This window comes from Odontesthes bonariensis, chromosome 19 (genome assembly GCF_027942865.1).
Source record: "Odontesthes bonariensis isolate fOdoBon6 chromosome 19, fOdoBon6.hap1, whole genome shotgun sequence".
Taxonomy (NCBI): Eukaryota; Metazoa; Chordata; class Actinopteri; order Atheriniformes; family Atherinopsidae; genus Odontesthes; species Odontesthes bonariensis.
In genome coordinates, this window is record NC_134524.1 from 18,531,084 (window position 1) to 18,558,643 (window position 27,560).

Sequence of the window (27,560 nt, forward strand, 5' to 3'; positions counted from 1 at the left end):
TAAAGTTGACGCACACACACACTGTCGCTCCTCCCTTGAAGTAGGCAGTAACCAGCTCGTCATCCTCCTCCTTTGCTCAACACTTTTTTTTTTTTCTTCTTACTTCAGACTCTCTGACACACTTCGTGTTTTGTAGTTTGGCCGTTTCAGCCTCTTTGCAAACAAACCGCCCTCGCGCAGTTGGACGTATTTCTCCGCTTCGAGGCTAAAACCTCTTTTATTCTCTTCAGGGGACGGTCCGGTGATTTACTGTTGAAGCGGGAGATAAAGGAAAAAGCAGGAGTCGAAGAAGAAAACACAGAAACCTGGAGGAGGAAAAGGGCGTTCGTACTTCGACGTAACCATGGAAGTTCCTGGTATGCAGGTAAGTGCAAAGGTGGGACGCGGCGTTCCTTTTCACCGGGCTTTCGCTCTTTTTAGGCTGGAGTGTGAGCAAGCTGAAGCGGGTAAATCAGCAGCGAAGAGTACAGGCCGTTTATTCAACATTTATTACCTGGAGACGTAACCTCCGAGGAGTCTGTATTCAAATGAACGGCCCCTATGTCCGTAGACACATTATGTTTATGCATCTGGCAGACGCTTTTACCCAGGTAGGGTAAGGGGGTCTTGCCTATAGACCCCCTACTGGAGGGTAGAAACTTTCATGCAGGGGATTTGAACCCAGATCACCTACATGAAAGGTGGCAATCTTGCCACCATCCAGTCCCTTTACCTGTTTACCTTAATGTGACTGTAAACACTTCCTCTTGCTCTTCAGGTTAACACATAATCGAGATATTTTTTAATTCTCCACACGGTGACTTGTGATGACCGGCTGCTGTTGTCGACAGTTGAGTTTAAAGAAAGCTTTTTGTTGGTGTTTATATCCATTAAAAAGCCCCCCCCCCCCCCCCCCCCCCAAATGCATCTGCCTGTTGTGACTTTGGTGGGCAACGTGGTTGGAAGTTTGCCTATAAAATGCGTGTAAGAGCTTATATTTGGGATTAAAAAATGTCAAATTGAGTTGACTTGTGAATTTGTGGTGTTGGTGAGTTTCATAAGGAGCCTGTAGGGATTCATATTGTGACCTTCCAAATTGATTTACAGTGACTTTGAGGTCATTAGATGTCCATAAATAGCTCATATTGCGGATTAGATAGATACCGACTCTGGCTCTCTAGAGTTATCTTGACTTGATCGAGTTTAGTGTATTTCATCACACTCATTATGTGATAGAGCTGCTCCAAATTTAGCTTACAGATGACTCTGAAGTGTTTATATGTCTGTAGACATTCTTTAATGTTAAGATGGTTTCATTCTGGTGTTTATGTCTCCCTAAGTGAGGCTTTTATATTGCTTTGAAGACTCAAATTGGGATTTCAGAGCTTTGAAGTAGGTTTATAGTGTTTACATCCCTTCTTTAATTAGCACACATTGGTTTCAGAGTTGTGACAGCAACTGCTAACTCAGTTTAGGTGTCTTCTGCGTGCTTAAAATGTACATATTCCCCATGGTGTGACTCGTGCTTCAGGATCGAGTTTGTTGCGTCTGAATATCTTAAGATTTCCCCATAATTTCCCCATGATGGCTTATTATGTGATTCAAGTTCTCCATATCCGTCTCAAGATATTGTTATGCCCTCATGTTGTGTGAGGGATATCGTGTAGTGACTCTGAAGTCACCTAATGGCATCTTAACCCTTATATGTTATATAACATAACATATGTTATACGTTTCCGTAGCGACTCTATATATAGATATGGCTCATGCATATCCCATTTTGTTATCTGCTGAATGATATGGGTTATTGATAAACTACTGGGTGTGTCTGAGGTTAGTAACCTTCTTTGTGTTTGTGTTATTCCGCAGCGCTGTTAAATGCTTTAATTGGACCCTCTGGGATTTTAGTGTTAGTATTTTACATGCTTTAAAAGAGGAAATAGTCTGATAGCTCATAATGTGCACTCTGGGATAGCTCAGGCGGGTGAATTTTAAAGATACGCGAGTGTTTCTACCAGTTTTTAGAAGAAAAAAAAAAGGTGCATAATGAGAGTTATATGTGTGCGAAGGCTTTCATGCGGCCTCCCGTTTGGCCGGCTTTCAGGTGTGTCGACCTGTGGGACCTGCTCTGTTCATCCCAGGTGGGCGTGCCAGATATGGTGTCGGGTAGTGGTTGGATCAACACACACCTGACAGCCAGCAGCAGATGATGCCATGGCTTTCACTGGTGTTTGTTGCTACTGCCAAGACGTCCACTCATTCATGGTTTAATGTGGTGTGTGCACCGGGGGCTATCCTATTTGTTTAGAAGGCAGAAATAATCTTGCTGTTATTCGACTGTGATTTTTATTTTTATTTTTCAAACGCATTTTATTTACATTATGAACCCGACAGAGCTGTTTTAGTTAGTTGAAACGCATAAGTGACAAACTCGATATTTAGGCCAGATAATATTTGTTTAAACTTAACGAGGAATCAAATTTCTCCACGCGACTTAGGCGGGGTGTTTTTTTGCGATTAATTCACTGATATTGCATGACTGTGCAGTTCCCTTCGGATACAGACCGTTTTAGCATCTTTAAGCTCATTGTTTTGGTGTCAGAGATCTGTAATGTTACTGTTTCGGTCACTGGATTTGAGCAAAAAACACTGAATTCTATAATTGGAGGTGCAATAGGCTGCTCCGCTTTGATTTGAGCATTTGCTATACTGAATTCCAGTTTAGGTAATCCTAAACTGAAGTGGAGACACTTTTGGGAAACGTCTGCTTTTGTGGAAACTGTTTCCTCAAACCTGAAGTGCATCGGGCAGCTGGCCTTAGACTTGTTTATATGGTTGGACTGATGCCGCTCGGTGGATTTCACATCCTTGACTTGAGGCAGAAAAATTAGCTTGGTGTCATGTCTGAACTCTGCCGTTATTGCACAAGTTTCCCAGCTGACCCGTTATTTATAATGCATTCACTGTCTGCCATAAATGTGTTCATTGTTGAACTGTAACATTTGTTGCCTCAAGCGTCGCTTCGTTGTATTGGCTTTTTCAGGGGTTCCCACAACATGTTTAATGTGCTACATATATATATTATATATATAATATATATGTGTGTGTGTATGTTGAGTTTTGACGAACCCAAGCTCAAAGATACAGAAAAGTTAAAGAAAAGCAGCAAATATTCCCATTTGAGTAGGTTAACAGTTACTTTAGCATCAAAGATGTTGCTTTCTTTCTAGTGATTATTGGGCTATTCCTTCCAGTCCTAGACATTCAACAGGTTTGTGAAAAAAGAAGACGCAAGATAAAGGCAAAACCAAATTCAACCTGTGTTTTGTTTTTTGTTTTTTAAATTACAAAATGTAATTAAATGCTGATCTTGGATCAGTAAATAACAGCAATTTAACACTAATTTAGAGCAGTTTACAGCTATTTCTTGGGGTATAATTTAGAGAAAGCTGTATTATGAATGAGGGAAATCTCATTGTAATCGTGTCGTTTGACCCAATCTAAGAGATCTACGAAGAACTCAAATCTGGATCTTGACTAAGACCCCGAAGATGAGTTTATAGTCAGGATCCGGTGTGGCAAACATATCTCTCACCACTGTTTGGCCCAGACTGAAATGCATTGATGACTGTAAGATGGATGGTCATGAAATTTTGCCTATAAACATTCAAGGTCTGTTGTGGAAGTCAGGTAAAATGTTAAGAGCGGGAAACAGAAAGGGTTAGGGTTAGTATGAGTGAGAGTTAACATGTTCTCTTAACTGAGGAGATGTGAAGTGCAACTACAGCAAAAGTCCTCATCCAGCCCTTGTTTCTTTATAGTTAGCTCCCAAGCAGCCAAACCTTCTTATAATCTTTTTGCTGCTTTTTTTTAAGTAGGTAACACTGACCCTTGACTCTTCCAAGCATTAACAAGATGCCTAACTCAAGGGTTGAACCCTTGTTGTGTGGGACAGTAAACCGATGAAGAAGCATACGCTGTATGATAGTCACATAATAACAGTTGTCCCAGCTCAACACTTGCTTGCTGGAACTGTTACTTTGAGCTGCGGAGTGCATGTAAAGATGGACGGCGCGTCACTGCTTCCCGCTTCTGTTACAAAGGTGAAAGCAGAATATTGTGGAAATGGGCGCTGCCATCGTGCACGTCCTGTGATGTCACTTCAAATCATTCTGCTTATCTGAGTTACGTCGAGTCCCTGAGATGTATAAAAATGAATAAAAACCCCGCAGACCTCTTAAGTGCTGCTTCAAGAAAGTGTGTTTGGACTCCCTGGGACCTTTTGAAACTTGATGACTCAGCTCTTTATGCAGTGTGATAAGATTATCATGGTGTTGTTATTAGGGGATGTGCCGATTTGGGGGGGGAACCCTGAGGGTGCTTTTTTTCCGTGTTCAGGATGCAGGAGACATTTTTATTGATGCCTGTCCAATGGTTAGTGGAGAGTTTTAGTGTCCTATTTTGGTTCGAAGTTGAGTAGCATGATGCATGAGATCATGGCTTCAAGCCATGAAATGTGTTTATTCCAGAGTAGGTCTAAAACACAGCGGAGAAACGGAGGTTGGAACATCTCCTCCCCGAGGCCCTTTTCTCTCACTGCTGACTCCCTATGGGATCTGGACTTGATGCTCTGACCCCTCTTGATTTAAAAAGAGAAAGGGGAAAAAAAAAGTGACTTCCTGTGGAACTCCAGCAGGGGTTCAGCTCTTCAGCTTCAGCCAAACTTTCCCGCGCTCTTATGCTGAACCTTCCATGTGATCCGGTTTGATTTTCCAGCTCTGATGCGGGTGGACGGAGCGTGCGTGCCGGCTGTTCGCACTGTGGCAGACGCAGCTGGAGGAATGTTGACGGAGACGGCCCCACGATCAAGCGTTCACCTCTTTGTCATTCTAACGGCTGCACCTATTCAGGGTCTATCTCTCGCCGTGTGTATAATTACATGCTCCGCCTGACTGAAGCTTTAAAGGGACCGGTGCGTCTGTGTGTTTCACGCTGAGGAATTATCAGCAGAGAGTTGCCAGTAAGTTTTGATTACAATGGGTGAGTCAGTCTTTCTGTTGCATGAATCATGCAAGGAAAGGAGCACTTGCACACTCGTCTGTTTATGCGTTTGGCTTGTTTTGTTTATTTACTCGCATTTCCCTGGATCAGGATGTGACGACACGCGTTGCTTCTGTGTTGGACCGAGTTTTACCAGCACGACTGGTGAGTGAGGCACAGTCGAGGCGTTGCAATTGCTGGTTTTACTCATCCTTTACAGTCTCGCAGAGTAACTTACTTCCTTAACCAAATACTTCTGTATTCTACCACATGTTGGTCTCGTAGCTGTCATACGTGTTCACAGGTTGACATAGACACACTTGCATGCACAAACGCAGCAAAATGACCCACATTTTATAATAACAGGGAAGAAGCAGGGATATCCAGGGATTACACACAAACAGTGCTAACCACCACACCACCCTGCTGCTTGTTTGCGCAGGGTTTATAGAAAATTACTTATTTTTAAAAATCTTAAAAGCCGTGAATATATTTTTGCTCCTGTAGCATCTATATCGGGGCCCAAAAACTCCAGCATTCAGTTTAGGATCGGTTAATGACATAGTTGGGCTGGATTTTCCCCTGTTGTTTCGTGAGCAGACATTTGATCGTTGCTTTGCACAGACCCGGGTTCCAAAATGAACCATTAACAGGCAGGCTGAGAGTCGTCTTATACCGCGCTGTGAAAAAGCATTGTGGAGTATTTGGCTTGTAGTAAAGAGGGAAAAAAGACTTCTTTGTGGTGGAAGCTCATCTTTAGCATCGTTTTACAGAGGTGGTTATGGGTGAGTAAAAGCAAAGCATACCATGTAGAATATACGTTCCTGTGAGTCGTACAGCTCGGTGTTGAAATTCTTGTTTTGGAGGGGCCTCTCGTGTTGGATGAGAAACATCATGTCATGTTGTGGAGCCGAGTTAAAAGGAGACAGGAAGCATTAGAAAGTAGTGAGAATGCAGTGTTTTTACTTCCTTCTCCAGCAGCTGTGACCCCCGACCTCTAAAACACACACTTACACACACACACACACACACACACACAAAAACATGCTTTCAGAGTATCTATGGGGATTTGTTGTTGTTATTTGGACGTCACATGTTAACAAAAACATGGACCTCTCTCCTTCACTTCCTCTCTCGCATATAGAGTTAGTCTTGTCCAAGTATTCCCCGGCAGCTTAACGTTAGCATGTGTGACGGACCAGACAGAGTTCACTGACCTCCAAAACCAACTCGGCCCATCTCCGCTCTCTCTCTCGGGGTAGTTCTGGCCTGAATTTTACCCCATAACTATGATGGATGGTGATGGGAGCGCCACAAAAAGAGAAAAAAAATCTGTAAAAGAATAAAAATGTAAATGAGGAATGATGCAAAGAATAAATGTTGACATGCAAATACAAAAAGTTGTGGAAATTGATAGAATAATGATATAAATAAATTTTATTTATATTCTACTTTTTTGTTTTACTCAAATCTTGCCTTGTATTTTCCTACATCTTTCATCTTTTTTTTCTGAAATCACAAGAGCTTTCAGCTTCAATACTTCCTATACAAACGCTTCAGACTGTATTTAGACCCTTTCAACCTTTACACTTACGAGCCCACAAAGAGCGAGTTGAGTGCAAATTGACGACTGAAAAGAAATGTCAAATAAACCAGGACTAAATTTCTGCTTTTGACTGGACCAGAAAACGGAACTACAAATGCCAACTCTCCCTAAGATCTTGTAGAAGGAAGAGAGGGATACTTCTGCTCTGACAGCATTTAGTTTTGTCCTCTATTGTGAATCCACAGTGAAACCAGTGAGTAAGCGCGTTTACGTGTCACTAGAAAAAAAACTGAATTATCGTAATAGAGTTGAGCTTCTTGAAACCTGAGCTAACAAACCCAGATAATATGGTTGGGGATTGTATCTACAATTGGGTCTCGGTGTCCTACAGTTCCAACTGTACCATCCATTGCTTCTTTTTGTTAAAATAATAAAGTGTATGTGGATCTTAACACACACAGAATTCCCAATAATGCTGCTCTCATACACATGTTTTTCTGTTCCTTTTGTCAGACTTTTGACTGATTAGCGGCCTTTTAAGACTGTCAAGCATTTCCACACGGTCGCTCTGCTCTAATAAAAGTCTTATTTTAGAAGTGCAGCTATATCTGACAAGATCACCATTCAAGTAACTTGAAGACAAAGACTGTGCAGTGAATTCAGCTGCGCTAGAAGTGCTGCTGCATTCTAGACCAGCTGGAGGGGTTTTACTGAGGATGCTGAGACCCGTTTGAAGAGCATTGCACTTGCTGAGGCGAAAGATATCCACGGCCCAGTCTGGAGGCATCCTTAGTCAGATTGAGGCACCACAGAGGATGTTTTCGGACAAGGTTTTCATTCTCACTCAGGTTCCTGCTTGTAGCTTGGTTGGGATTTAGATAATAATTTACTAATGTACTTCCTTTAAAGGTAACCTAGTTCAAGCTTAAACAAAATCTTTATCAGGATGAGTCACATAATCTAAACACTCGAGTTAGATTCTGTTTGCCTAAACATGAAAGCCTTTTTGAGATCTAGAAACTGGCTTTGTTTGTATTTGTGTAGTTTCTCTTGAATAACTAATGAGCTAAAATTCCCGGACTGCATGTCTAACCAGGCTTGTCGAGAAACATTAACTGGAGGCGTGAAGGATTTACAGTTTACAGTTTCTGCAACTCTCAGTCTTACTGAAATACAACTTTGTCCAAGAAACGGAGCTCAAATGGTGACTAATGACTGAGCGAGCGTTGAATACTTAACTCCCCTCGACTTGGCTTGTTGTTCGTTCACCACACCGAGACTGAAAGGTCAAAGTGTGACATCAGGTTTACAAAATGCCTCATCGATGAAGTTTGCTTAGTCTTTGTTTATATCTCTGGCTCTACAGTTTACATTATAATACTTTCAACAGCTCTTAAGAGTCCTAATTAGCCTTAATGTCCTCAGACAGGTGAAAAAAAATCCTTGTCCTAAATAAAGTAGGGCCGAATATTCACACGGACTTTTTGAACCATTGCTTCCTTTTATTCAGTCACAGCCAAAAACAAATGACAATATGTTCCTTTTAAAGCACTATCACCGTACTGTTCACCTGTTTCAGTTGGACTAATAAGGACCATTTTGTTTTTGTACCTCAGTTTCCACATCATTTAGCCCAATAACAAAATAAACTTTTTTTTTCCTTTTTCTTTTTTTAGGGTGTAAAAATGCCTACATTTACTCAGTGCCAGTACTTCTGAATGACCTTAAACCTCAATAATAATTTTTTTTCTTCTTCTCTGGGCAAACAATATCTAGATCATATCTGGGGAAAATCTTTTTTAAATAAATTCTCATTTTGGGGCCGACAAACCAAAGCTAAAGTTTTATCTGGTGTGACTGTTGGTTTGACAGGGGAAGCCCTGATGCTTATCGTGTTATAACATCGGAACTGATATCGTAACAGCTGGTTTGAGCACAACTTTAATAACACGAGGTGAATTGTGAAATAGTTGATTACGTTTTCCCTGGATGACCCAGACACAGACACACAAAGTAACTGTGTTTAAAAAGAATCTGTTTAGTTTGGTAACATTTTTTCAAACCCCTTATTGTGTAACCTACGTACTACCACCCTCTTCCGCAGCGGTGAGTTGCGTCTTCTTGCACAGGCACACAGACTGCATATCCCGGCTGGTGGTTGGAAGTCATCTTTACAGCGTGTTTTACTGCCATTTTGTTTGCCCAGAAACCCGTCGCTGCTGGGTCTTTACGTTGGGTTGGTGTTTCAGAGCCCATGTTCATGGTCTCACTTTGGCTTTTGAAAGCTCAGTCTGCTGCTCCCACATATAAACAACTGATGTGAGATGGTAAAAAGTGTAAAAAGCAGAAATTCCCCAAGGAGCTCATCAACCACACTTGCATGGAAAAAAACCCCAAAAAACAAAAAGGTAAGTACAAGGTGAGTATTGTTGCAAAGTCCAGGGGAATGAATGAGATCACTTGGAGCTTGCTGGTGTCCAGTTGCATAATCCAGCGGGTGACGGACTATGAATCCAAATTCCAAAATGAATGCATGAGTCTAGTGTTCAGGAGACTTGACAATGCAATCCAGTGCTCGACTCGATCCAAGATTTCTCCTGCTGAAGAAGAGTGGGCCGAGATGAGGTCCAGCTCTGAGACTTAGGTCAGTCAACATGAACAAAAGCAGCAGACTCACTGCGTAAGCAACCAGGTATCTATGGAGGAGGTGAGTAATGAGCTGCAGCTGTGGACCGGCCCGCTGCTCCTGTAATCAAGCAAAGTGGGAGAGGGCGGAGGGAGAGTTTTTTTTTTTCTTTTTTTTTTCAGAAAATCGCAAGGAAACACAAACAAAGACGCAACGTGGCCAGAGCTGCTGAAACAGGCTGCCCCCGGTGCAGCGTCCTTCTGGGATTCAGTCGTCACGTTTGAGGGGAAATGAGGAGACGGAGCTGCAGTTGGCAGAGTTGTCCCTTCAGACTGCTGCTTTCTGTCAGACTGTTGTTTTGAAATCTCGATTTTTCTCGAGGCAGCTGCGAGAAGCTCATAAAATTGCCTCGGTAAAGTTCTTTGGTGTGAAGTTTTCTGCCGTTCTTAATTTCTCCAAAACTCTACAGAAAATGCCTGTCCACCATTTTTAAATCCAAACTAAAAACGTGTCCAAAAACAACAACAAACAGTATTTCTGGTTGGACGTTAAGGCTTTACAGACTGATGCTTTTACCTCACTGTCACATGTATTGTGCAAACCAGTCACAGCATTGTCATATGTAGGCTTTTATGATTGTCTTGTGAGTTGTTATTGTTGCTCAACACTGGATCTCTTTATTCTCTGTGCGTTTGCCGTATCCTCGCTTTTTCTTCATCTTTTTTTGTACTGGGCTGAAAATATCAGACAGTAAGCGCTGTGTTTGCTCACAGGGTGTGGCAACGTTGTGGGTACTGTGTGTGTCTCTGTATGTGTTCTTTTTTTAGCTTGGGGAGGAAACTCGAGCAGCATCATAGGAACATCATATGCTTCGGCGAGGGTGTTTATTATGCCAGTTTCTTTGAGTTTGAGGACAAAATGTGAGCATATGTCATAAAACGTGCGCGTCTGTGCTGGCCGAGGTCGAAATAACGACACTCGAAACACCGAACATCTGTCTTTTATTGGAAAATGTATGACCTAAAGCATCAAGTTCAGATTGTCAAACTTCATTTTCCACACGAGCAGTTATGTTTTTATTTGGATTTTGACCTTTTCTATTGACTTAAATTTTGGACTTCCAGAGTGAGGATAATTCAGGAAGTCATTCTGCAGAGGCGTGTAGATGTGGTGGTTACGTCGGCATTGCTGGCAGATGTTGGTTTTTTGACAGAATGTCAATCAGCTGACTGGATTTTTAGGTGTGTGGAGCTTTTCTTCTGTATTTGGACTGGATTTTTGGGAAAATAAGTTTTAAGAGATGGTGAATATGAGTGGAGGCCTTACTTTAACGTTTCCATTTTTGACCTAGTGATCTGCACCACCGGTTACTTAGCGTCAGGGTAACGAATCACACATTTTTGTTAAATATTACTTTCAAATTCATTCGCTTGTGGTGACTGCAGAATGACAGACAAGCCAAGGGAACTCGGAGGATTCATTTGCATGTATTTGGCTTTTTGTCAAAAAGAAAAAAGCTACTCGTCCCACAAAGCGAAGGGCCAGCTACGGAACCAACCGAACGAAGCAGCAGAAAATGGACAAAACCATTTCTAAGCTCAGAAAAGTAAGACGGCAAGGGCGATATCAAAGACTAGATTTCTAGTGCAGGGAAGACGAGTGGGAGAATTTGCATCCGACTGCAGTTTGAAAAGCAGTGAAGCATAGAGGTGAAGAAGCCAGACTTTATTTATTAATAAAGTCATTAGCTTTAACTGCAAACCTAAGGAAATGTGTGTCTGAATCTCACAGCAGGTTGATGACTCGGCTGTCTGCTGGGAACAGATCTCCTGTAGATTTGACCTAAGTCCTGTAGAGCTCTCCTTGATGCTCTCGTGTGGATGGATTAAAAGCTGCCCAGATGGTACCAAACACTTCTGTAAACCGAGTTGATAATACAACATTGTAGTTCTGAGCTTTAGTGCACCCATAATTGGTTGTTTTATAATCCTTTTTGTCTGAATACGTCCGATATTTGTGGCTTACTTGAAGGGCAGGTGTGCTTGTGCCATTTCCCTAAAAATACATTCTATTTAAAAAAAAAATGTATGGCATTTTGTCACCTAAAGCCGTACAGTTCACATGTTTTTAAGCGTAATAAAGTTCTTGAAGGTTTCATTGGGAAAGCACATTCTGCACCTCTTTGTTGCTGATTCTATTCAGTTTCCTTAATCCCCAAACTTAACTGCAGAGCGCCATTAAATTTACTCTCAAATGCAAAAATCTTTAAATTTGTGCAACTCTATTATGGCGACAAGACCAAGATATCAGTATCTCAAAATAAAGAAAAAGACCATTTTTTCTGTTTTTGAGGCTTGCTCAATGACGCCAACTTCAATATTCCGGTAGCGTTTATTTTTGAAGCAATTCTGTCATTTTCCGGCTTCATTTCTTTATGACATAATTTGTCCATGTAAAGGCAGAAGCGGTAAAGATAACAGAAACATTCTCATTTCTGAACTCTTCAGTGTTCCAGTAAAAGTGCGTCTTTTCAACACCCACAGCTGTTGTATTTAGGAAACGACTAAAATCCCTCAGCGATAAGTGTGGTGTGTGTGTGCAGACAGCTGTGTGTGTTCAGTTCCTGTTATCTTTAACTGTCACGCTTGTTTCCTTCTGCATTTTAGGGCTTTTTGTGTGCGATAGCTTTGTGTTGCTCGTAATGTTGCAAAGCCTCATATGCGAGGAAGTAAGTTGAAGCTTGTGGGAATGTGATGGAAACCTGCTGTTGTAGATTGGCGCCGTTTGCTGTTGTCAGGCTGTATTTTCATTTTTATCATTTACAATGCAATGTAGTTTTTTTTTTTTTGGTAATTCTTTTAAAAAAAAAAAGAAAAAGTCATATTTCTGAGGGGCACATAAAAAGTGTCACCTTAAATGTTCCTTCTTCTCCGTTTCTTTATTCTCAGATATTATTGGTGGGAGGAAAACATTATTAAAATGTCATATTTGGTGAAATTGTCACGATGCAACCGATCTGGGAAAACTACTCCTGGTGCCATAATGTGATTTTCCACAATCCATCTTGCCCTAGTGAGAACAACCAATCAGAGCCAGGAGAAGTCTCTAACCTCTGACAGTCAATGCCGCTTCTGTGCTTGCATAACGCTATTCTCTGTAGGGAGAGTCATTTTGGCTGAGCTGAAGCACAGCAGAGAGGGAGTGGGAAGGGCCAGCATGCTATTTTTATTCAAATTTTCAGTTCCACCTTCCACTGAGGATTAATGAGTTCTTTAAACCAGTTACTTATTGACAAGAAATACTTGACATTGACATAATAATCAGTAGATCAAATGTGAGATTGACTGCTGAGATGAATGATTCAACACGTCTCGTGAATAGGCTCAAACAAAAGCCAAAGCCAGTCTCTGCGGTCGTCTCATCCTTGCGTTTTGATTTTAAAATTCAAGGCCAAAGGAAGCAAAAGCATTTTGGTATTCTGTACTTAACGAGAACAGTTGCTGAACTATTTTTTTTTTTTTTTCCTTTCTTTCTGTCCTTCCTTTCTTCTTGCTCTTCTCAGAGTTCTCAGGTCGACCCAGAGGAGTTGTTCACTAAACTGGATCGAATTGGAAAAGGATCCTTTGGAGAGGTGGGCACATTTCCACTTCACATTATGTACTTTTGTAATATATATGTAATTTTGTCTTCTCTCCATTCGACTTTCATTTTACTTCGATGAAATCCTCTCTTCCTTTCCTCCTTTATGATCATTGTTCTGTCTTCTCTCCCACAGGTTTTCAAAGGTATCGATAATCGCTCTCAGAGTGTTGTTGCCATTAAGACGATTGATCTAGAGGAGGCAGAGGATGAAATCGAGGACATCCAGCAGGAGATCACAGTGCTCAGTCAGTGCGACAGTCCGTACATCACAAAGTACTACGGCTCCTACCTGAAGGTACGAACGTCATCATGCTTTCATTCAGCCAGGCTGATCTGAGTCACAGTTTCAAGGAAACCAGCTGGAACAGCTGGGGGTTCCTCCATGGAAAGCGTTTGATTTCTTGTGAAGGGGATGTAAGAAATAGTCTAACAGGAAACCGAGAATGAGCGTTTAAACTAGGATATTATTTTTATGATGTAGCAGCTCATGTAAAACACCATTTATTTTTATCTGTAGCTTCAGAAAACAAATTGTTTCTCTTTCAGGGCAGTAAATTATGGATCATTATGGAGTATCTTGGCGGAGGTTCAGCGCTCGACTTGGTGAGTCTTATGGCAGATTTCAGCTCAGTACATTGACCAAATCCCGGCTGTCGGCAGCACTCATTTACCAAATAATGATCAAAATTCTATGTGGATTTTCTCTTTTCAAAGCTTCGCCTTCTTTCCTCCTCAGTTTCAGTCTGTGTAACTCTACCATTCTGCACGTTTTCTCTGCTGAGAACACATTTGTGTCCAGATAAGCGGACAATTTCCTTTAAATTATGAAAAAAAGGAAAGAAATTCAGGAAAATGGTGTCAACATAATGCTTCAGTCCGGGAGAAATGACACATTGGGCAGAACTTCGTAGGAACAGTTTAAATGCTGTAACTGTTGATGGGAAATCTGAGAGTTCAGTGGATCCTGTGATTACGTAATATTCTGTGATTAGGCTTGTCTTGAATGAAACTGAGCGAGGTGTGTTCGAATACCTTCCCGTAGCTTTCGGTACATCAAATGTTTTCTTTTCTTATTGTTTTCACATGTCGTGCGTGTGTGTGCATGCAGCTGCGGGCGGGTCCGTTTGATGAGACTCAGATCGCCACCATGCTGAAGGAGATCCTGAAGGGGCTCGACTACCTGCACTCTGAGAAGAAGATCCACCGAGACATCAAAGGTGGGGATGGGTTGAAACTCTTCCGGTTTGAAAGACCACTTTAAATATGTGAATTTGAATTGGAAGACGAGATAAGATCATTGCAGCAAAGGCTGTAGATCTCGAGACGTGCATCTGCCGCGGGTGAAACGATCTGATCTGATTTAGAGATGTCTTCAAACGTCTAACGCAGGCTTTCTGTTAAAAGTGAGTCGCTTGTGCCGACATCCAAATGGTTAATCTGTACAAATGCAGAGAGAAATTTGGAATTAAAAACCATCTGACTGAAAAAGGTGATTAAAAGACGAAATGTTTGGGAACTGAGGAGACAAATGCTGGCGTTTTCCTGCTTACAGCAGATTCTACCTTTCTAAAGGAGACCCACTCCAGATGTAAAATAGTGAGATTAAGCCTGATGTGTACCTCTGGAAACGCTCTGTAGTCCGCGACCTTCAATCTCACAAATCCCAAAGTAAGCGTCGCTAAGGGTAACACAGGATGCACCCGAGGGGTTTTACGGCGAGATTAATGGCTCAGCGAGTTATGTTTAGCTGAGTTGTCAGTGTCGTAAAGGTGTCTCTCTTTTAACTTGCTAGATAACTCATAACTTACTTTGGGGGCGGTTTATGATCCCCCATTTCAGATCGAACTATCCGTAAAAAGCTCCATCCTGGTAAGATCCCAGATCGCGGCATCCGACTGAAACAGCATTTAAAAGTCAGACGTACTGAAAATTGACGGCTGACATTGTGATCAAATTTAAGCACAATACAATTTGAAGTTTTCAGCATTCAGACCATTTAAAACGTTATTCATTTCAACTTGGAAAGCAACATTTTTGTCAACGAGAACTCGGTGCAGTGTTATGATATATGCGTTTTCTCTGCAGCTGCCAACGTCCTGCTGTCGGTGCACGGTCAGGTGAAGCTGGCTGACTTCGGAGTGGCCGGTCAGCTGACTGACACGCAGATCAAGAGGGAAACCTTTGTGGGAACACCGTTCTGGATGGCGCCCGAGGTCATCCAGCAATCCGCCTACGACTCAAAGGTCAGACACCCGTCGTGTACAAACACCTTCACGAGCCTTGTCTATCCCTTTAAGCCCCTCAGCTTTAGCCTCGCCCGATTCCTTTATGCTGCCAGGGGAACGGGAAATGGGTGCTGCAATTCGTTAAAACACACAAATATAATTGGAATTGCTGTATATAAGGCAAAAACGAGAGTTTGTAAAATTCTAAAGAGGTTGAAAGTCAATATTTGGTCTGAGCACCTTTATTCTCCATCACAGTCTGAACCCTCTCAGACAAGTTTTCTTGGCATTTCTTTAAGGAGTCTTCAGGAAGAGTTCTCCAGGCTTCTTGAAGGTCCTTCCAAAGCTCTTCATCATAATACTGTTCTATGTCTGTCAAACAGTTTCGTCTTTGACACGTTTCGTAGATGTATCTAAAGAAAAGGGGAACAAATGACGTGTCCGTCCTGCAGACTGCTGTTAACAAAGTGCCTGAAGATACAATTTTAAAATCCCATATTGCGGTTTTCTGCTGTGGAACAACAACGCTTGACCTTTATTTATTGTTTTCCAAAAAAGCAGAAGTCTATGTCACTTCCGTGTGGAATCAAAGGCCTGCTGTGTCACAGATACCTTCCCTCCAAACTAAAACAAAGGACGACTCCTCAGGTGTGCCGTTTTCACTGTCATCGTTCCTCTCAAACAAACTTTGTAATCAGGACCTGCTTGGTAATCTTTTCAGGTGTGTTCTTTAAAGGCACACCAGGTCTGGAAATGCAGTTTATACCAATGGGATTTACTTGATGCTTGCAGTTAGTTTGCATATTGCCGTAGCAACCTGATCCACGTGGATGTGTTGTTGTGCCTGGCTTCGAGTTCGTTTGCATTGCTTCCAAAGCCAGTTTTATTTGCATATGACAGAAAGGCTCCAACCGCCTTGTTGTCTGGTTGCGTTTGATGTCCTTTGTTGCAGACAATGACAGGGTGAGCGTCTAGTTTTTCCAGTTTACTGGGATTCCCTCATCAGTCTCTCTTTTTTTTTCTTCTTACTTTACACTAAGCCAGCCGCCTCAAATACAAACGGCGGTATTTTTTACGATTCATGAATGGCAGATTTATGAAGTTGCGGTTGTGTTCTGAAGTAAAAGGCAGGTTTTTACACAATAACAAGGTAAACGAACACGATAAGGTTGGAAGACAGGGCTATGTGTGCACCGTTAGGGTGTGTTGTTTGGACACAGGGCAAATCCATTAGGGTGTGTGTGCTTTGTCTCTTGATGTGGTTTGGCTATGGTGGTGTTTGTGCATGTTGCCCATATAATGTGCAACATCTGACTTCAGGCTCACAACATCAGGCTCAGTTCTAGGTGACTTTTCGTTTGTATTTTTATTTACCATTGATTCATGTAGGGATGTCAAAGTTAACTTAAAATCTGAGTTCTAAGCACACGTGGTTGAGGTTGGCTTTATGGGGGGGGTTAACATGTTCAGGCTTTCCTCTTTATTTCTCTTTTGTTAAAACCTCCAGAAAGGGAAGGAAGACCAATGTCACAAACACTTCTGTAAACAACATACGTAACCCTTGCAGTTATTTTGAATCTCGCAAAGTGAGGACACCCATTGCACTAAAGTATTGTACTGTCTTGTGGCTTTGTTACAAAGTAGGTTTTGCACCATTTAAAATGTCGACCGTTTGGCGTCCAGCCAGAATGACAATTAAAGGTTCTCCGTTTTGTTTTAGTTGTGTTTTCTTTTCCCAGTGTTCATAAACCCCTTAGTTTTTCGAATACTGACTATTTCTGCTGCACATCTGGGTAAAAAAAAAGCATGGTGCAGGTTGGAAGCAAGAAAAAAATGATACCCAAATTGAGGTAATCAGAATGCTCACACATTACAAACAGAAGCAAAACAATACACACAAACTCAAACCAGTTTGCCAGACTTCATGTTTCATAGCTCGTCATTCATCGGTCACGCCACAGAGCATACGCCCACAATGAGCAGCCTCCGCAAAAAAGCTGCTCATTGTTTGATTGAAGCTTGCCAAAGTAGCCATTAAGATGGCGGAATGGACTACGAACGAGGTTTTTCAGACAGTTCGGAGATAGTCAATGTTGTACACCATGTACTTTATCTCTGCAGACCTTTAATAGCCACAAGAAATTGGCAAGCACAGTAATGGTAAAGAAACCCAGAGATGCTCAACAGACAACTATCACAGAACCACTTCACTGCATTGAGGTTAAGTCTTCAGCTGTGTAATTAGTTGTGGTACGGAGATACTGAACCCGGCCTGTGCACACACCCCAACTTCAAGACTATTAAGTCCCTGTAGCATGCCACAGAACGGATGGTTTGACCACGGGTAGCCCGTTTCGCAGTAGCAACAGTCACTCCCTACTCGGCTCCAAAGACCTAGTAGCCAAACAAAGAGAGACCGAGGCGACCGTATACACATCGAGAGATTCCTCCCTGGAGATCTGGGGAAAGCAATAGTGTTGGTGGATGGATACAGGAGGTTAATGACTATTCATTCTTTGGCCTGATATACCCAGGGTCCAGCAAGCAAGCTTTGCCATCGGATGTCTGATATCAAGATATTAATGCTGTTGTTTTTATTGAGAGTTTATCCATTACTCAGTACATCCACATTGAGTTGTTTAAAAAGGAATAAATGGTGAATATTGTAGAGGTTGACTTCTTTTGCATGTAAATACCTAATACTATGAATTTGTGGTTACTGCAACAGCTCTAGTTCTGTACTGGTTTGCCTAAACATATGAATCTTTCGTTTGGATTTCCTTCCAAAAGCTTTAGTTGCCAATAAATTAAATGATCGTGCCTCCAGCAACTAGCTAGAACCAGTTTTCTTGGCAGAGAGGTGATTCATTGTCTATCAAAACATACAGAGCTGTTGTATTATTGGGCTCTAAACTGCCTTTTGTCTATTAAAAAAAAAAAAAGAAAAAAAAAAGGTGTGTACTGCATAGGTACACTTCCAGTTTGGTTATGTTTCTGTGAAACCCCTTTGGATGATGGCTCCAAATACGTCAACACCTGCAAGCTTTGTGCGCCATTGCTATGAGGAGGAAACCTCTCAGGGATGGTAGCCAATTCAACGCACCCAGAATTCAAATGGATTCCAGCTGAAACTTTGGGCGCTGTTTTTGGTTTTATCAGACAGGCCTGTAGAAACAACAGTAAGCCTCTAAACTATGATCAGGAAAGCTCACACTATCAGCTTTTTAACCTCTGTTGCTGGATTACACCGAGGCTTTTCTTTAAAGATCCAGATATGTTGTAACACAGTTTATAGGAGATTCTTCTTTGCAGTCCACGCTGTTGGGAGGAGCCCCAGCTGTGAGCCACGAAACATTACCGCTGTTGGATGGTACCAGACAGTTTCATATCTGCTCAGTATGACGCACGAGCCAGAGGTGGTTTGGTTTAGCTTAGTTTAGCATTATATATAAACGGGAGGGGACACAACCTGGCTTTTTACCATCAGTCTGAAAGCTCACTCATTAACATCATATGCCTGTTAATCTGTGGAAGAATCAAAAAGGGATGGCTTGTGGTTTAATTTGTGGTTATGAGTCGGATTAGACTTTTAGGTTTTTGGACGCCACACGGAAAAACTGAAAACACAGTACATCTGTTTATCCCGTCGCCACTCGCGTGAAATGGCGAGCGTTGTGGGAGACTGTCTGAGTTTTGGCTGTGCAAGTAAGTTTGGATCACGACGACACGTCTGCGTTTGTGTTCCGAGCACATGCTGCCATATGGTGGGTGGTTAACGGTAATGGAGCTGGCAGAGTTAACAGTCAAACAGTATCTGAGCATCCTGTTGTAACGTGACCCCGAACAGCTTGGCTGAGTGTGTGTGTGTGTGTGTGTGTGTGTGAGAGAGAGAGAGATGCTGTCTGCTCTTTAGTCAGCCGATGCACAACTGGTGGAGCGAGTCAAGAAGAGACGTGACATTGAACCTGTGTGCACGAGCAGCTACTGTATGTGTGTTCATGAGCTAATGTGAGCTAATGCTTGTGTTTCCTTGTCTTACTGATTGACAGATAAATGTGCAGTGTGTATAAGGAGCGAGCCGAGCTCAGACTGTAACACAGTTGTGCTGAGATAATAAGATGATAATTGGTCAGCCAGTTAACTTGAAGATTTGCTGCTTCTGTCCATTTTATCGCATTAATTTAAATCCAGTCTGACAGTCTTTGTTTATTTATTTATTTTTTATCAAAGATGACTTTATATGGAGGAACAATCCCTCCCAGTCCTAACATGACCGCTACAAGTCAGACTGAAAGAAGATGCTTCATCGAGAGCGGGTCCTGCTTTTAAAGAGCAGACCTGAAAGGTTCATAAAGATCACGTTGAGTTATCGCAAACTGAATTGAGTGGAATGATTATAATGATGATAATGTGATGGAAAGGTGTGAAAGTGTCAGCTGAAAAGAGCCGTGTTATGCCCTTGTTTCACAAGTTGACACAATTGCCTGAAGTCTTAATGAAATGTCTACAACAGGCCGTTGTCCCTTTCCCTTGAAAAGCATCAATTTACAGCTCTTTTCTTAGCGACTTGTTTTTAGGGTGGGAGTGGGCAACCTCACTCCATCCCTCTTGGTTTAGCTCTTTTGAGATATACCAAGTAATCAGTAACCCTAGGAGCACATAACTGGGAGAGAGGGCATGTTGTAAATAGTATGCGGGCTCAGGTTATCGTACGATAAGGAAATGTTCAATCTATTTGAAATGTACAAAGACGGATGGAAGCTGATTTTATGAGTAAGATTAAGTAAAGCATTTACACAATGAACTGAATTAGAAGGGGTCCTTTTGTAAAGGCCAGCCAATAACAAACTATAGAACATTAAAGAGGCAAAACATATCCAACAAAAGTATTCCAGACGCTTATGCCAAGTGTTTAATGTGACGGCAGCTCTGTCACTCCACCAGAAATAGGAATGCATAAAACAAACAACATTAGTCGTCTCACCTTTAACCTACATTGCATTTTTCCTCGTTGCGAGCAGAAGAGAGCTTTAAGTCAGGTTGGAGGATTATTAGAACTCTTAACATGCTGGTCTTTTTGTTGAAAGATTGTGAGCGACACTACATGCACGACACAGGATAAAAACGTTGTCACGTTAACATGTAATATGAAGCATTAAAATTAAACGCAGTGCTTTAACCCATGAACATTGATGCTAGTTTTGGTCACAGAATTAGCTTGGATGTTTTAGGAATTTCAAGGTCAGATCAACAATAGAGTGTGTTTAGCTTAAATGGCTGAGAAATCCCCACGCTGTGCTGAGACAAACAGAAGTTGCTGACCGTGTGTTTGTGTCTCCGCAGGCGGACATTTGGTCGCTAGGCATCACAGCCATCGAGCTCGCCAAGGGGGAACCTCCGAACTCTGACATGCATCCGATGCGAGTGCTCTTCCACATCCCCAAATCGCCTCCTCCAACGCTGACAGGAGACTTCTCCAAGAGCTTCAAAGAGTTCACCGAGGCCTGCCTCAACAAGGACCCATCCTTTGTAAGACGCACAGCTGTCGTTTCATTCCTCTACAAACAGCTTGTGAACCTGCTGTGTTTCATGCACTAAAAAGCTCTTTTGCAAAGTATAATCTCGTGTTGCTTGTTACGCACAGCTCACACCTCTAGTGATCAAGCAAGCAGAGTGTTTGCCACCTGTACTATGCAGAAGATGAACACCGCATGATGTCTCCTCTTGGCTCATACAAACATTTTGCCGTTTTTGCCATTGGCGTGTTGATTTTTGAGACCGCATGCTACTAAGAACCCAAAGACTCAGGGAGGCCTCTATGGCTCCTGAGTGGCTGAATAGGTGCCATAGATGACTGTGGTTCAAGTCGAAAGACAGGTTGCCCAGACGTCATCAGGTTTACGGCCACACCCCTATATAAGTGGAAGTGTCCTTGGGCAGGGCACCCAGCTCTGAACAGGCCATTTACCGTACATTACTTTACCATACGTTACTTTATCATCTGTTTTATTCAATCATAGAATACAGAATGATATCATGATTTGATTTAGACCTTAGACCTACTCAAAGTCAAATGAGAAGTAGGATCATACTCTCAGAAAACATTCAGCGAGGTGTCGCCCCACTGGCTACAAAGCACTTTCACACCGACTCGGTTTTAATTTTTCATTTTCGTCCCATCTTTAACCTTCTATGGTTTTACAGTGAGTGAAACTCCACCGCTGCGTGGGAGAGGGCGGATTTTTCTGCGATGCTTAAATAAAATGCTTTGCATTGGTTTGGTTTGGTGCCGAATTCAGTTTGAGATGCAGTTCTTGAAAATGTTTGTACTCTCACGTTAAAAATGGGATAAAAATTCAAAGAAATCTGGGTCCTGTCGTGGAGTTTTGAAAAGGGCAGTGTGTAGGAAACCCTGGAGGTTCCAGGAGGAGTGTGTGTGCTTGAAGTATTTAAGGAAATCACTAAATTCCTGCACTACACAGTAAATATTTAAAGTTTAATGATAAACATATTTTTTTTGTTCCTTTTACACAAATTCAAGACAAGGCTGCTTTTGAGCGTCATTGTCTCATATTTGGACTTTTCTTTCTATTCTAAGCTCGAGTGGTCTCTATTTCGTCCAGGCTTTTTATTTCGTGGCCTCTTCCTTGTGCTAGTGCTGTTTTGGTTGCAGCTTGCCGCCACCTAGTGGACTCTCAGCTGTCCTGTTTTCAACCTCTCCAACCAATGTGTTTTTGTTTTTTTTTCTCCTGCTGTCCACCTGTAAAGAAACGGTTCAAATGGACAAATAAGTCTTTTTCATTTTCCTTTTTTTTTTGTTTTTAATCTCATTAATAAGTTTGCTCACCAATCAGTCAATCCTCTCCCTCCGCTCTGTCGCCACCCAGCGCCCCACAGCCAAGGAGCTGCTCAAACACAAGTTCATCGTCAGACACTGTAAGAAGACCTCCTACCTCAGCGAGCTGATCGACAGGTACCGGAGGTGGAAGGAGGAGGGACACAGCGGCAGCAGCTCAGAAGACTCCGACAGGTGATTTCAATACTTGTGTGGCAGCAGTAAACAGTTGTCATTTTAAGATGCTTGTTGTTGTTGTTTTTTTCTACTCAACCGCATGTTAGAGAATATCTGCAACACATAGTAACAGTTGGTTTGTATGTTTAGTGAATCCAGTAATAAAGAGAACAGCGATTCTCCCGAGTGGTCGTTCACCACAGTCCGCAAGAAGAAGACGGAGGGAAGGAAGGTCCTCAATGGAACAGTAAGTGCAATCTGTGTAACAACATCTCTTTGAATAAAGTGGATTTGTTTATGTCTTATTTGTTGAAGGATTTTTGCAGAGAATTGGGTCCTGGTTTTTATAGTTTAGAAACATGCGGTTAGCGCAACAATTAACGCGTTTCAGACTGCTGGAAAGTCTCATGTTCTTCGTTTGTGGTTCACAAAACTGTTCGTTAAATTAGAAAAATGTCAAGCTGCACAGTAAGAAAACCTACTAGTTTTTGAATCAGATGAGAGTTCAAAGGATTTGATAATAAGGTCAGTAGAGGTGAACTTAAATAAATCCCCCACTCATTTTCATCTGTGCAGGGTCAGGATCAGCTGAGTAAATCTGCCAGTCTGACCACAGTCATCTCTCCTGTCTTCACTGAGGTTAGTACAAAGATTTGTTTTGCTTGGTGTGTGAACATATTGCTGCACAATATTTGTCCACATAAAACCTCTCAATGTCTACCAGGTATTGTCCAACATGGCAGAGGCTGTAAACCAATCAAAAAGAATGGTTAATAACCATCAAGTCAGAACATTTTCAAAATATAAATAAAGTCTAAGGTCTAATTTTGACCATATCTTCAATCAAGCAAAGCTGGTTGTAGTTTACTGCACATGCATTCATAAAGGTGGCTGTTTAATTTGCATTTCATTGATCTTTGTTGGCAGTTGAAGCAGCAGCACAAGGAGCACTCTCAGCAGCGGTTGGCTATAGAGGAGCTGGAACGCAATATTCGATTGGCTGAGGATACGTGTCCGGGCATCACAGACAGGATGATCACACACATCATTGCCAGGTACCAGAAATATGTTTTATCATGAATAGATATGTCTGCTGTGCTTTGTTCCCTTTCTTGTCTATTTTATCATATGCACCCGATGTCGTGTCTAGTGCTGTGCGATATTGCGATATAAAAATGTCTACCCTACGATATAGCCCTCTATTGTTTATATATATATATATATTTTTTTTTTAATTAAAGTCATACGTTGGATGAACAATGAATGAAGGCTAAATGCAACTGCAGCAACACTACCACTTTGCGGTAGCATTTTTGCGTCACCCGCAAAGACTCATTTACTGCAGTGCCAGGGGAGCATGCATGGATACAAACAACAACATGGCAGAGGCGGAAAGTACGATGGAAAACACAATGGAAACAGAACCCAGGGAGGAATTAGTGCCGAAAAGAGGGAACCGGAATTCCATAGTGTGGTTTTGGTTTGGATTTAAAAAGTCAGACAACGACCAGACAACGGTCATTTGCAAAACATGTCGCCAACAAGTCGTTACTAGCGATTCGAACACGTCTAATCTGTTCTATCACTTAAAGACACGACATGAAGAACAGTACAGAGACAGTGTGAAGATGCGACAAACTACCTCAAAACCACAAACGAAGAAAAAAAACATACCAAACGAGCCTGAACGAATCCTTGACCAAAGGCATCCCCTATCTATGACAAGCAGTCCCGCAGACACCGCAAAATCACAGACACCAATGCCATTCAAAAATGGCCATTCGTATATATAGATGTATATATCTCTCTATATATATATATATATATATATATGTATGTGTATATATATATGTATGTGTATATATATATATATATATATATATATATATATATGTATGTGTATATATATATATATATATATATATATATATATATATATATATATATATATATATATATATATATATATATATATGTGTATGTGTGTATATATATGTATATATATATGTGTATGTGTGTATATATATATGTGTGTGTGTATATATATATATATATATTTTTTATTTTTTTTCTGCTCATTTACAGTTTTATTTTGGGTGTAAACTTAAAGCGTGCTCTACGTGCTCTGATTTTCGAACGACATGACATGTTATGTTTCTTATATGGTACATTTCCCAGGCACCTCCTGTCGCCTCGTGTCCGAAACACTCTATTTTAGTTCCCGTCTTTTTAAGGCGCCCTCCTGAAAATTTTGTTTGTGGTGTGCCAGACTAGTCAGTAGGTAGTCACCACGTAAATCTGTGTCATGTCATTTCATAGCGAAAAGATCGACTGTTCTCCAAACGAGTTGTTTTATCAGTTCAAGGGAGTCTTTAGTGGAAGAGAATAGCTCCCTTTGGTGTGGACCTCAGTGAACTGGAAAAACACAAAAAGCACATGACCTCTAGGTTTTCTTTGTTTATGTGTTTTATATATATATATATATATATATATATATATATATATATAATTTTTTTTTAAATTTAGAGCAATATGTGTCCTTAAGATAATTTACTTACTTCACAGATTCACAACAAATTGAAGGACAGATGGATGGGATCAATTAAAGAAAGCCAAGAAGAGACTGTGTCTCCATACGGTGACTCTGCTGGAAGATGAACACAGAGGAGATTTGCTGTGCGATGTCTCCTCGCTGTACACACATATCTCAACACACACACTCACACATATATATGTACACACTAATAATGTAATATATACACTAAATTTTATATATTCACTGCTGCTGGTTGAGGCCACAATGCCCCCCCCCCCCCCCCCAAAAAAAAAAAAACAAACAAAACGTCAGTTTCATTTGAAATACAGCTGCATTTTGAATGAAATGGTCTGAACCATCAAAAATATCATCACGTGCCTTTTTCCCTCCTTATTCTTTTTTTATATTATTTTCTTAAAGAAATTGTAGTTTGTTTTTTTTTTTGGTCCAAACCACGTACAGGGAAGTATAATAGACGAGAGGGTTCTTGTCCATCAGCAGTGGTAGCCTTTGTTTTGTCTTAGAACTTGCTTTGAGTTTGTAGATGTCTTATTGTGTTGTAGCGCTTGTGACAGAATTTAGGCCAATATTACATTTATTTTGTTGTTTCTAGTAATGCTGTTTGATTATAGTTCCTTGATCCAATAATTCTGGATTACCCATTCAAGTGTGACGGTTTTCACAGATTGTTTAACTTTGTAATTTTGTGTAAATTTGTAGGAGTGGAGATTCTCAGCTTCAGTTATAGAATTTTGTGGAGACTCTTTAACATTCAAGAAGAAATAACCTGCCCTAAAATCATAAAAAGTGGAGAATTTTTTAAATTATTTTTTTTTACCTTTAGGTTTTCCGAGGAAGAATCTTGTAGCTTGGGAGCTACAAGAAACTAGCCATGCTAGGAAGCTACTTGTTTGCTTATCAGTGAGCTAACTAGCTATTGTGGGTCCAAAGTGATTAGCAATATTAAAGTTGGCTTGCTGGGACAAAATTAAAATGAAAAAATGCCTCTTTTTTTAAATTTGAAACTATTTTAAGTACAAGTTATCCCTGGGAGAGTCTTATTTTAAAACTTATCAAGTAGACCCATTTTTTATTTCTTTGTTACTCAGTTTTTGGAGCTACAAGAAACTAGCTAAACTTGAAAGCCACTAGCTTGCTAGCTAGCTATTTGTACGTCCAAATTAATTGGCAATATCAAAGTTGGCGAGCTGGGACGAAAAAGAAACCAATTCGTAAAAATGTCATTGTTTTCTAAGATTTGTGTTATTTCAAAAGTTTTTGGTTATATTGTGATGGAACAACCTGCAAGCAAGATACAAATGTCATAAACAGGCTTAAGTCTGTGGTTTCTTTCTAGTATGCACATTATTTGGGAAATCTTTGTTGAGAACTGTCAAATGTTGTCTGAAAGAAGAGTCTTAACAAATATTTGATGTTTTTAAAAATGTTTATATATATATATATATATATATATATATATATATATATACATATATATGAGTAATAGAAAGTAAGTTTTTATTTCAAAGACCATGATGGAGCTGCAATTAAATGTATTATTGACAGTTTCTACCAAAGACACTATAAGACTTGGTCATTGTATATTTTTCACTTTTTATATATAATAAGGGATATACGACGCTTGCTGAGGGGAGGAATTGTAAAAGGAATGGTGTAAGATTTTACAGTAATATACTCATTTTTCTGTGTGTTTGTGTGTGTGTGTATGAGTAGCGGGACTTAGAGTTTTATGAATAAATATTTAAATTTGATTGAGAAATGGTTTTTTTTTTCCCCTTGTTTTTTTTTGTTTGTTTTTTTTTAAAACCTGATTTGGTAAAAGCAAAAAAAAAAAAAAAAAAATCACCCATCTTTGTACTGCTTAATGGTTTTAATGCAATGGAAACAGCCATGCGAACAAGAACGAACATGTCTTTTGAGTTTTAAAGTTTACACATCGGGACATAATAAATAATCAACTGGTCCTCGACAAACCTTTCATTAAGGTCTGTACAACTTCAGATGAACAACAGCACATGACAGTACACGGTGTCATAAATAATTTAACTAAACAAATTGCAGAACCAATGTGTGAAAACTTAAGTATAAACTTACTGCTTCCATTGGAAGAATACAGTAAATTAATACATTTGCATCAATAATCAATGTATTTTATTAATTAATCATCATTGTGAGAACCTCTTTAAAAGCAGAAGTTTTCGGTCTGGGACGAGTTAGAAGGCCATTTCCGAATAATTTAGAGTCTATTATTCTACAATGAGAAAGATTATTCAGAAGAGGAAAACCTTCAAGACGATTGCCATTTAGCCATAATGCAGAGGACTGCGTTTTGAGAAGACCAAACCACAGCATATAAGTGCAAATGTCTCATACCAACTGTCGAGCACGGTGGTGGAGGTGTGATAATTTGGGCTTGCTTTGCAGCCACAGGACCTGCACACTCATTGCAGTCATTGAGTCAACCACTAACACCTCTTTATACCACAATATTCTAGTGTCAACTGTGAGGCCATCTGTTCAACAGCCGAAGCTTGGCTGATATGGGTCATGCAACAAGCAAATCTACAACGGAATGACTGAAAAAGAAAAGTATTCAGCTGTAGCTGTGGCCGAGTCCTTACCTCCACTTTATTCAAATGTTGTGTTGGAGAGCTGTGCTAAAACAGACACTGGCACACCTCATTGAACTGAAGCAATGTTAGAAGGTAAGAGTGGGACAAAATTTCTCCACAACGATGTGACTGACGGATGACACCATACAGGAAATCCTTATGTCCAGTTATTACTACTAAAGGTGGTTCTACAAGCTGTTGAATAGGGTGGTGTATTTTTTTGACAACTGGAATTTTATTTTTTCGAATTATTGTTAAATAATTAATGAAACATTGTAATGTGTCATGTGTTGTTCATATGAGTCCATTTACCACATTTGA

The 27,560-nt window shown here is 40.7% G+C and overlaps 1 protein-coding gene across 2 annotated transcripts; it reads left to right on the forward strand.

Annotated features, from left to right (window-relative positions):
- LOC142368478 (serine/threonine-protein kinase 26-like) lies at window positions 1-26,386 on the forward strand. 2 transcript variants are annotated; one of them, XM_075450655.1, is made up of 12 exons: window positions 12-364; window positions 12,754-12,822; window positions 12,967-13,128; window positions 13,380-13,436; window positions 13,942-14,050; window positions 14,919-15,076; window positions 20,402-20,587; window positions 21,946-22,088; window positions 22,221-22,317; window positions 22,647-22,709; window positions 22,998-23,125; window positions 24,636-26,386. In XM_075450655.1, the coding sequence occupies exons 1-12, from the start codon at window positions 344-346 to the stop codon at window positions 24,649-24,651; spliced, it is 1,209 nt and encodes a 402-aa protein (XP_075306770.1). In that variant the 5' UTR covers window positions 12-343; the 3' UTR covers window positions 24,652-26,386. The 2 variants fall into 2 exon arrangements, with proteins under 2 accessions (XP_075306769.1, XP_075306770.1); XM_075450654.1 differs by lacking the exon at window positions 24,636-26,386 and having other exon boundaries at window positions 1-364; window positions 22,998-23,165.
- Window positions 26,387-27,560: the final 1,174 nt, after the last annotated feature.

Excerpts from the sequence above, each read along its gene's own strand:
- LOC142368478 (XM_075450654.1), top strand. The coding sequence starts at position 344 with ATGGAAGTTCCTGGTATGCAG. Across the intron at positions 13,129-13,379 it reads ACTACGGCTCCTACCTGAAG|GGCAGTAAATTATGGATCAT; the intron begins GTACGAACGTCA and ends TTTCTCTTTCAG. Across the intron at positions 13,437-13,941 it reads GAGGTTCAGCGCTCGACTTG|CTGCGGGCGGGTCCGTTTGA; the intron begins GTGAGTCTTATG and ends GTGTGCATGCAG.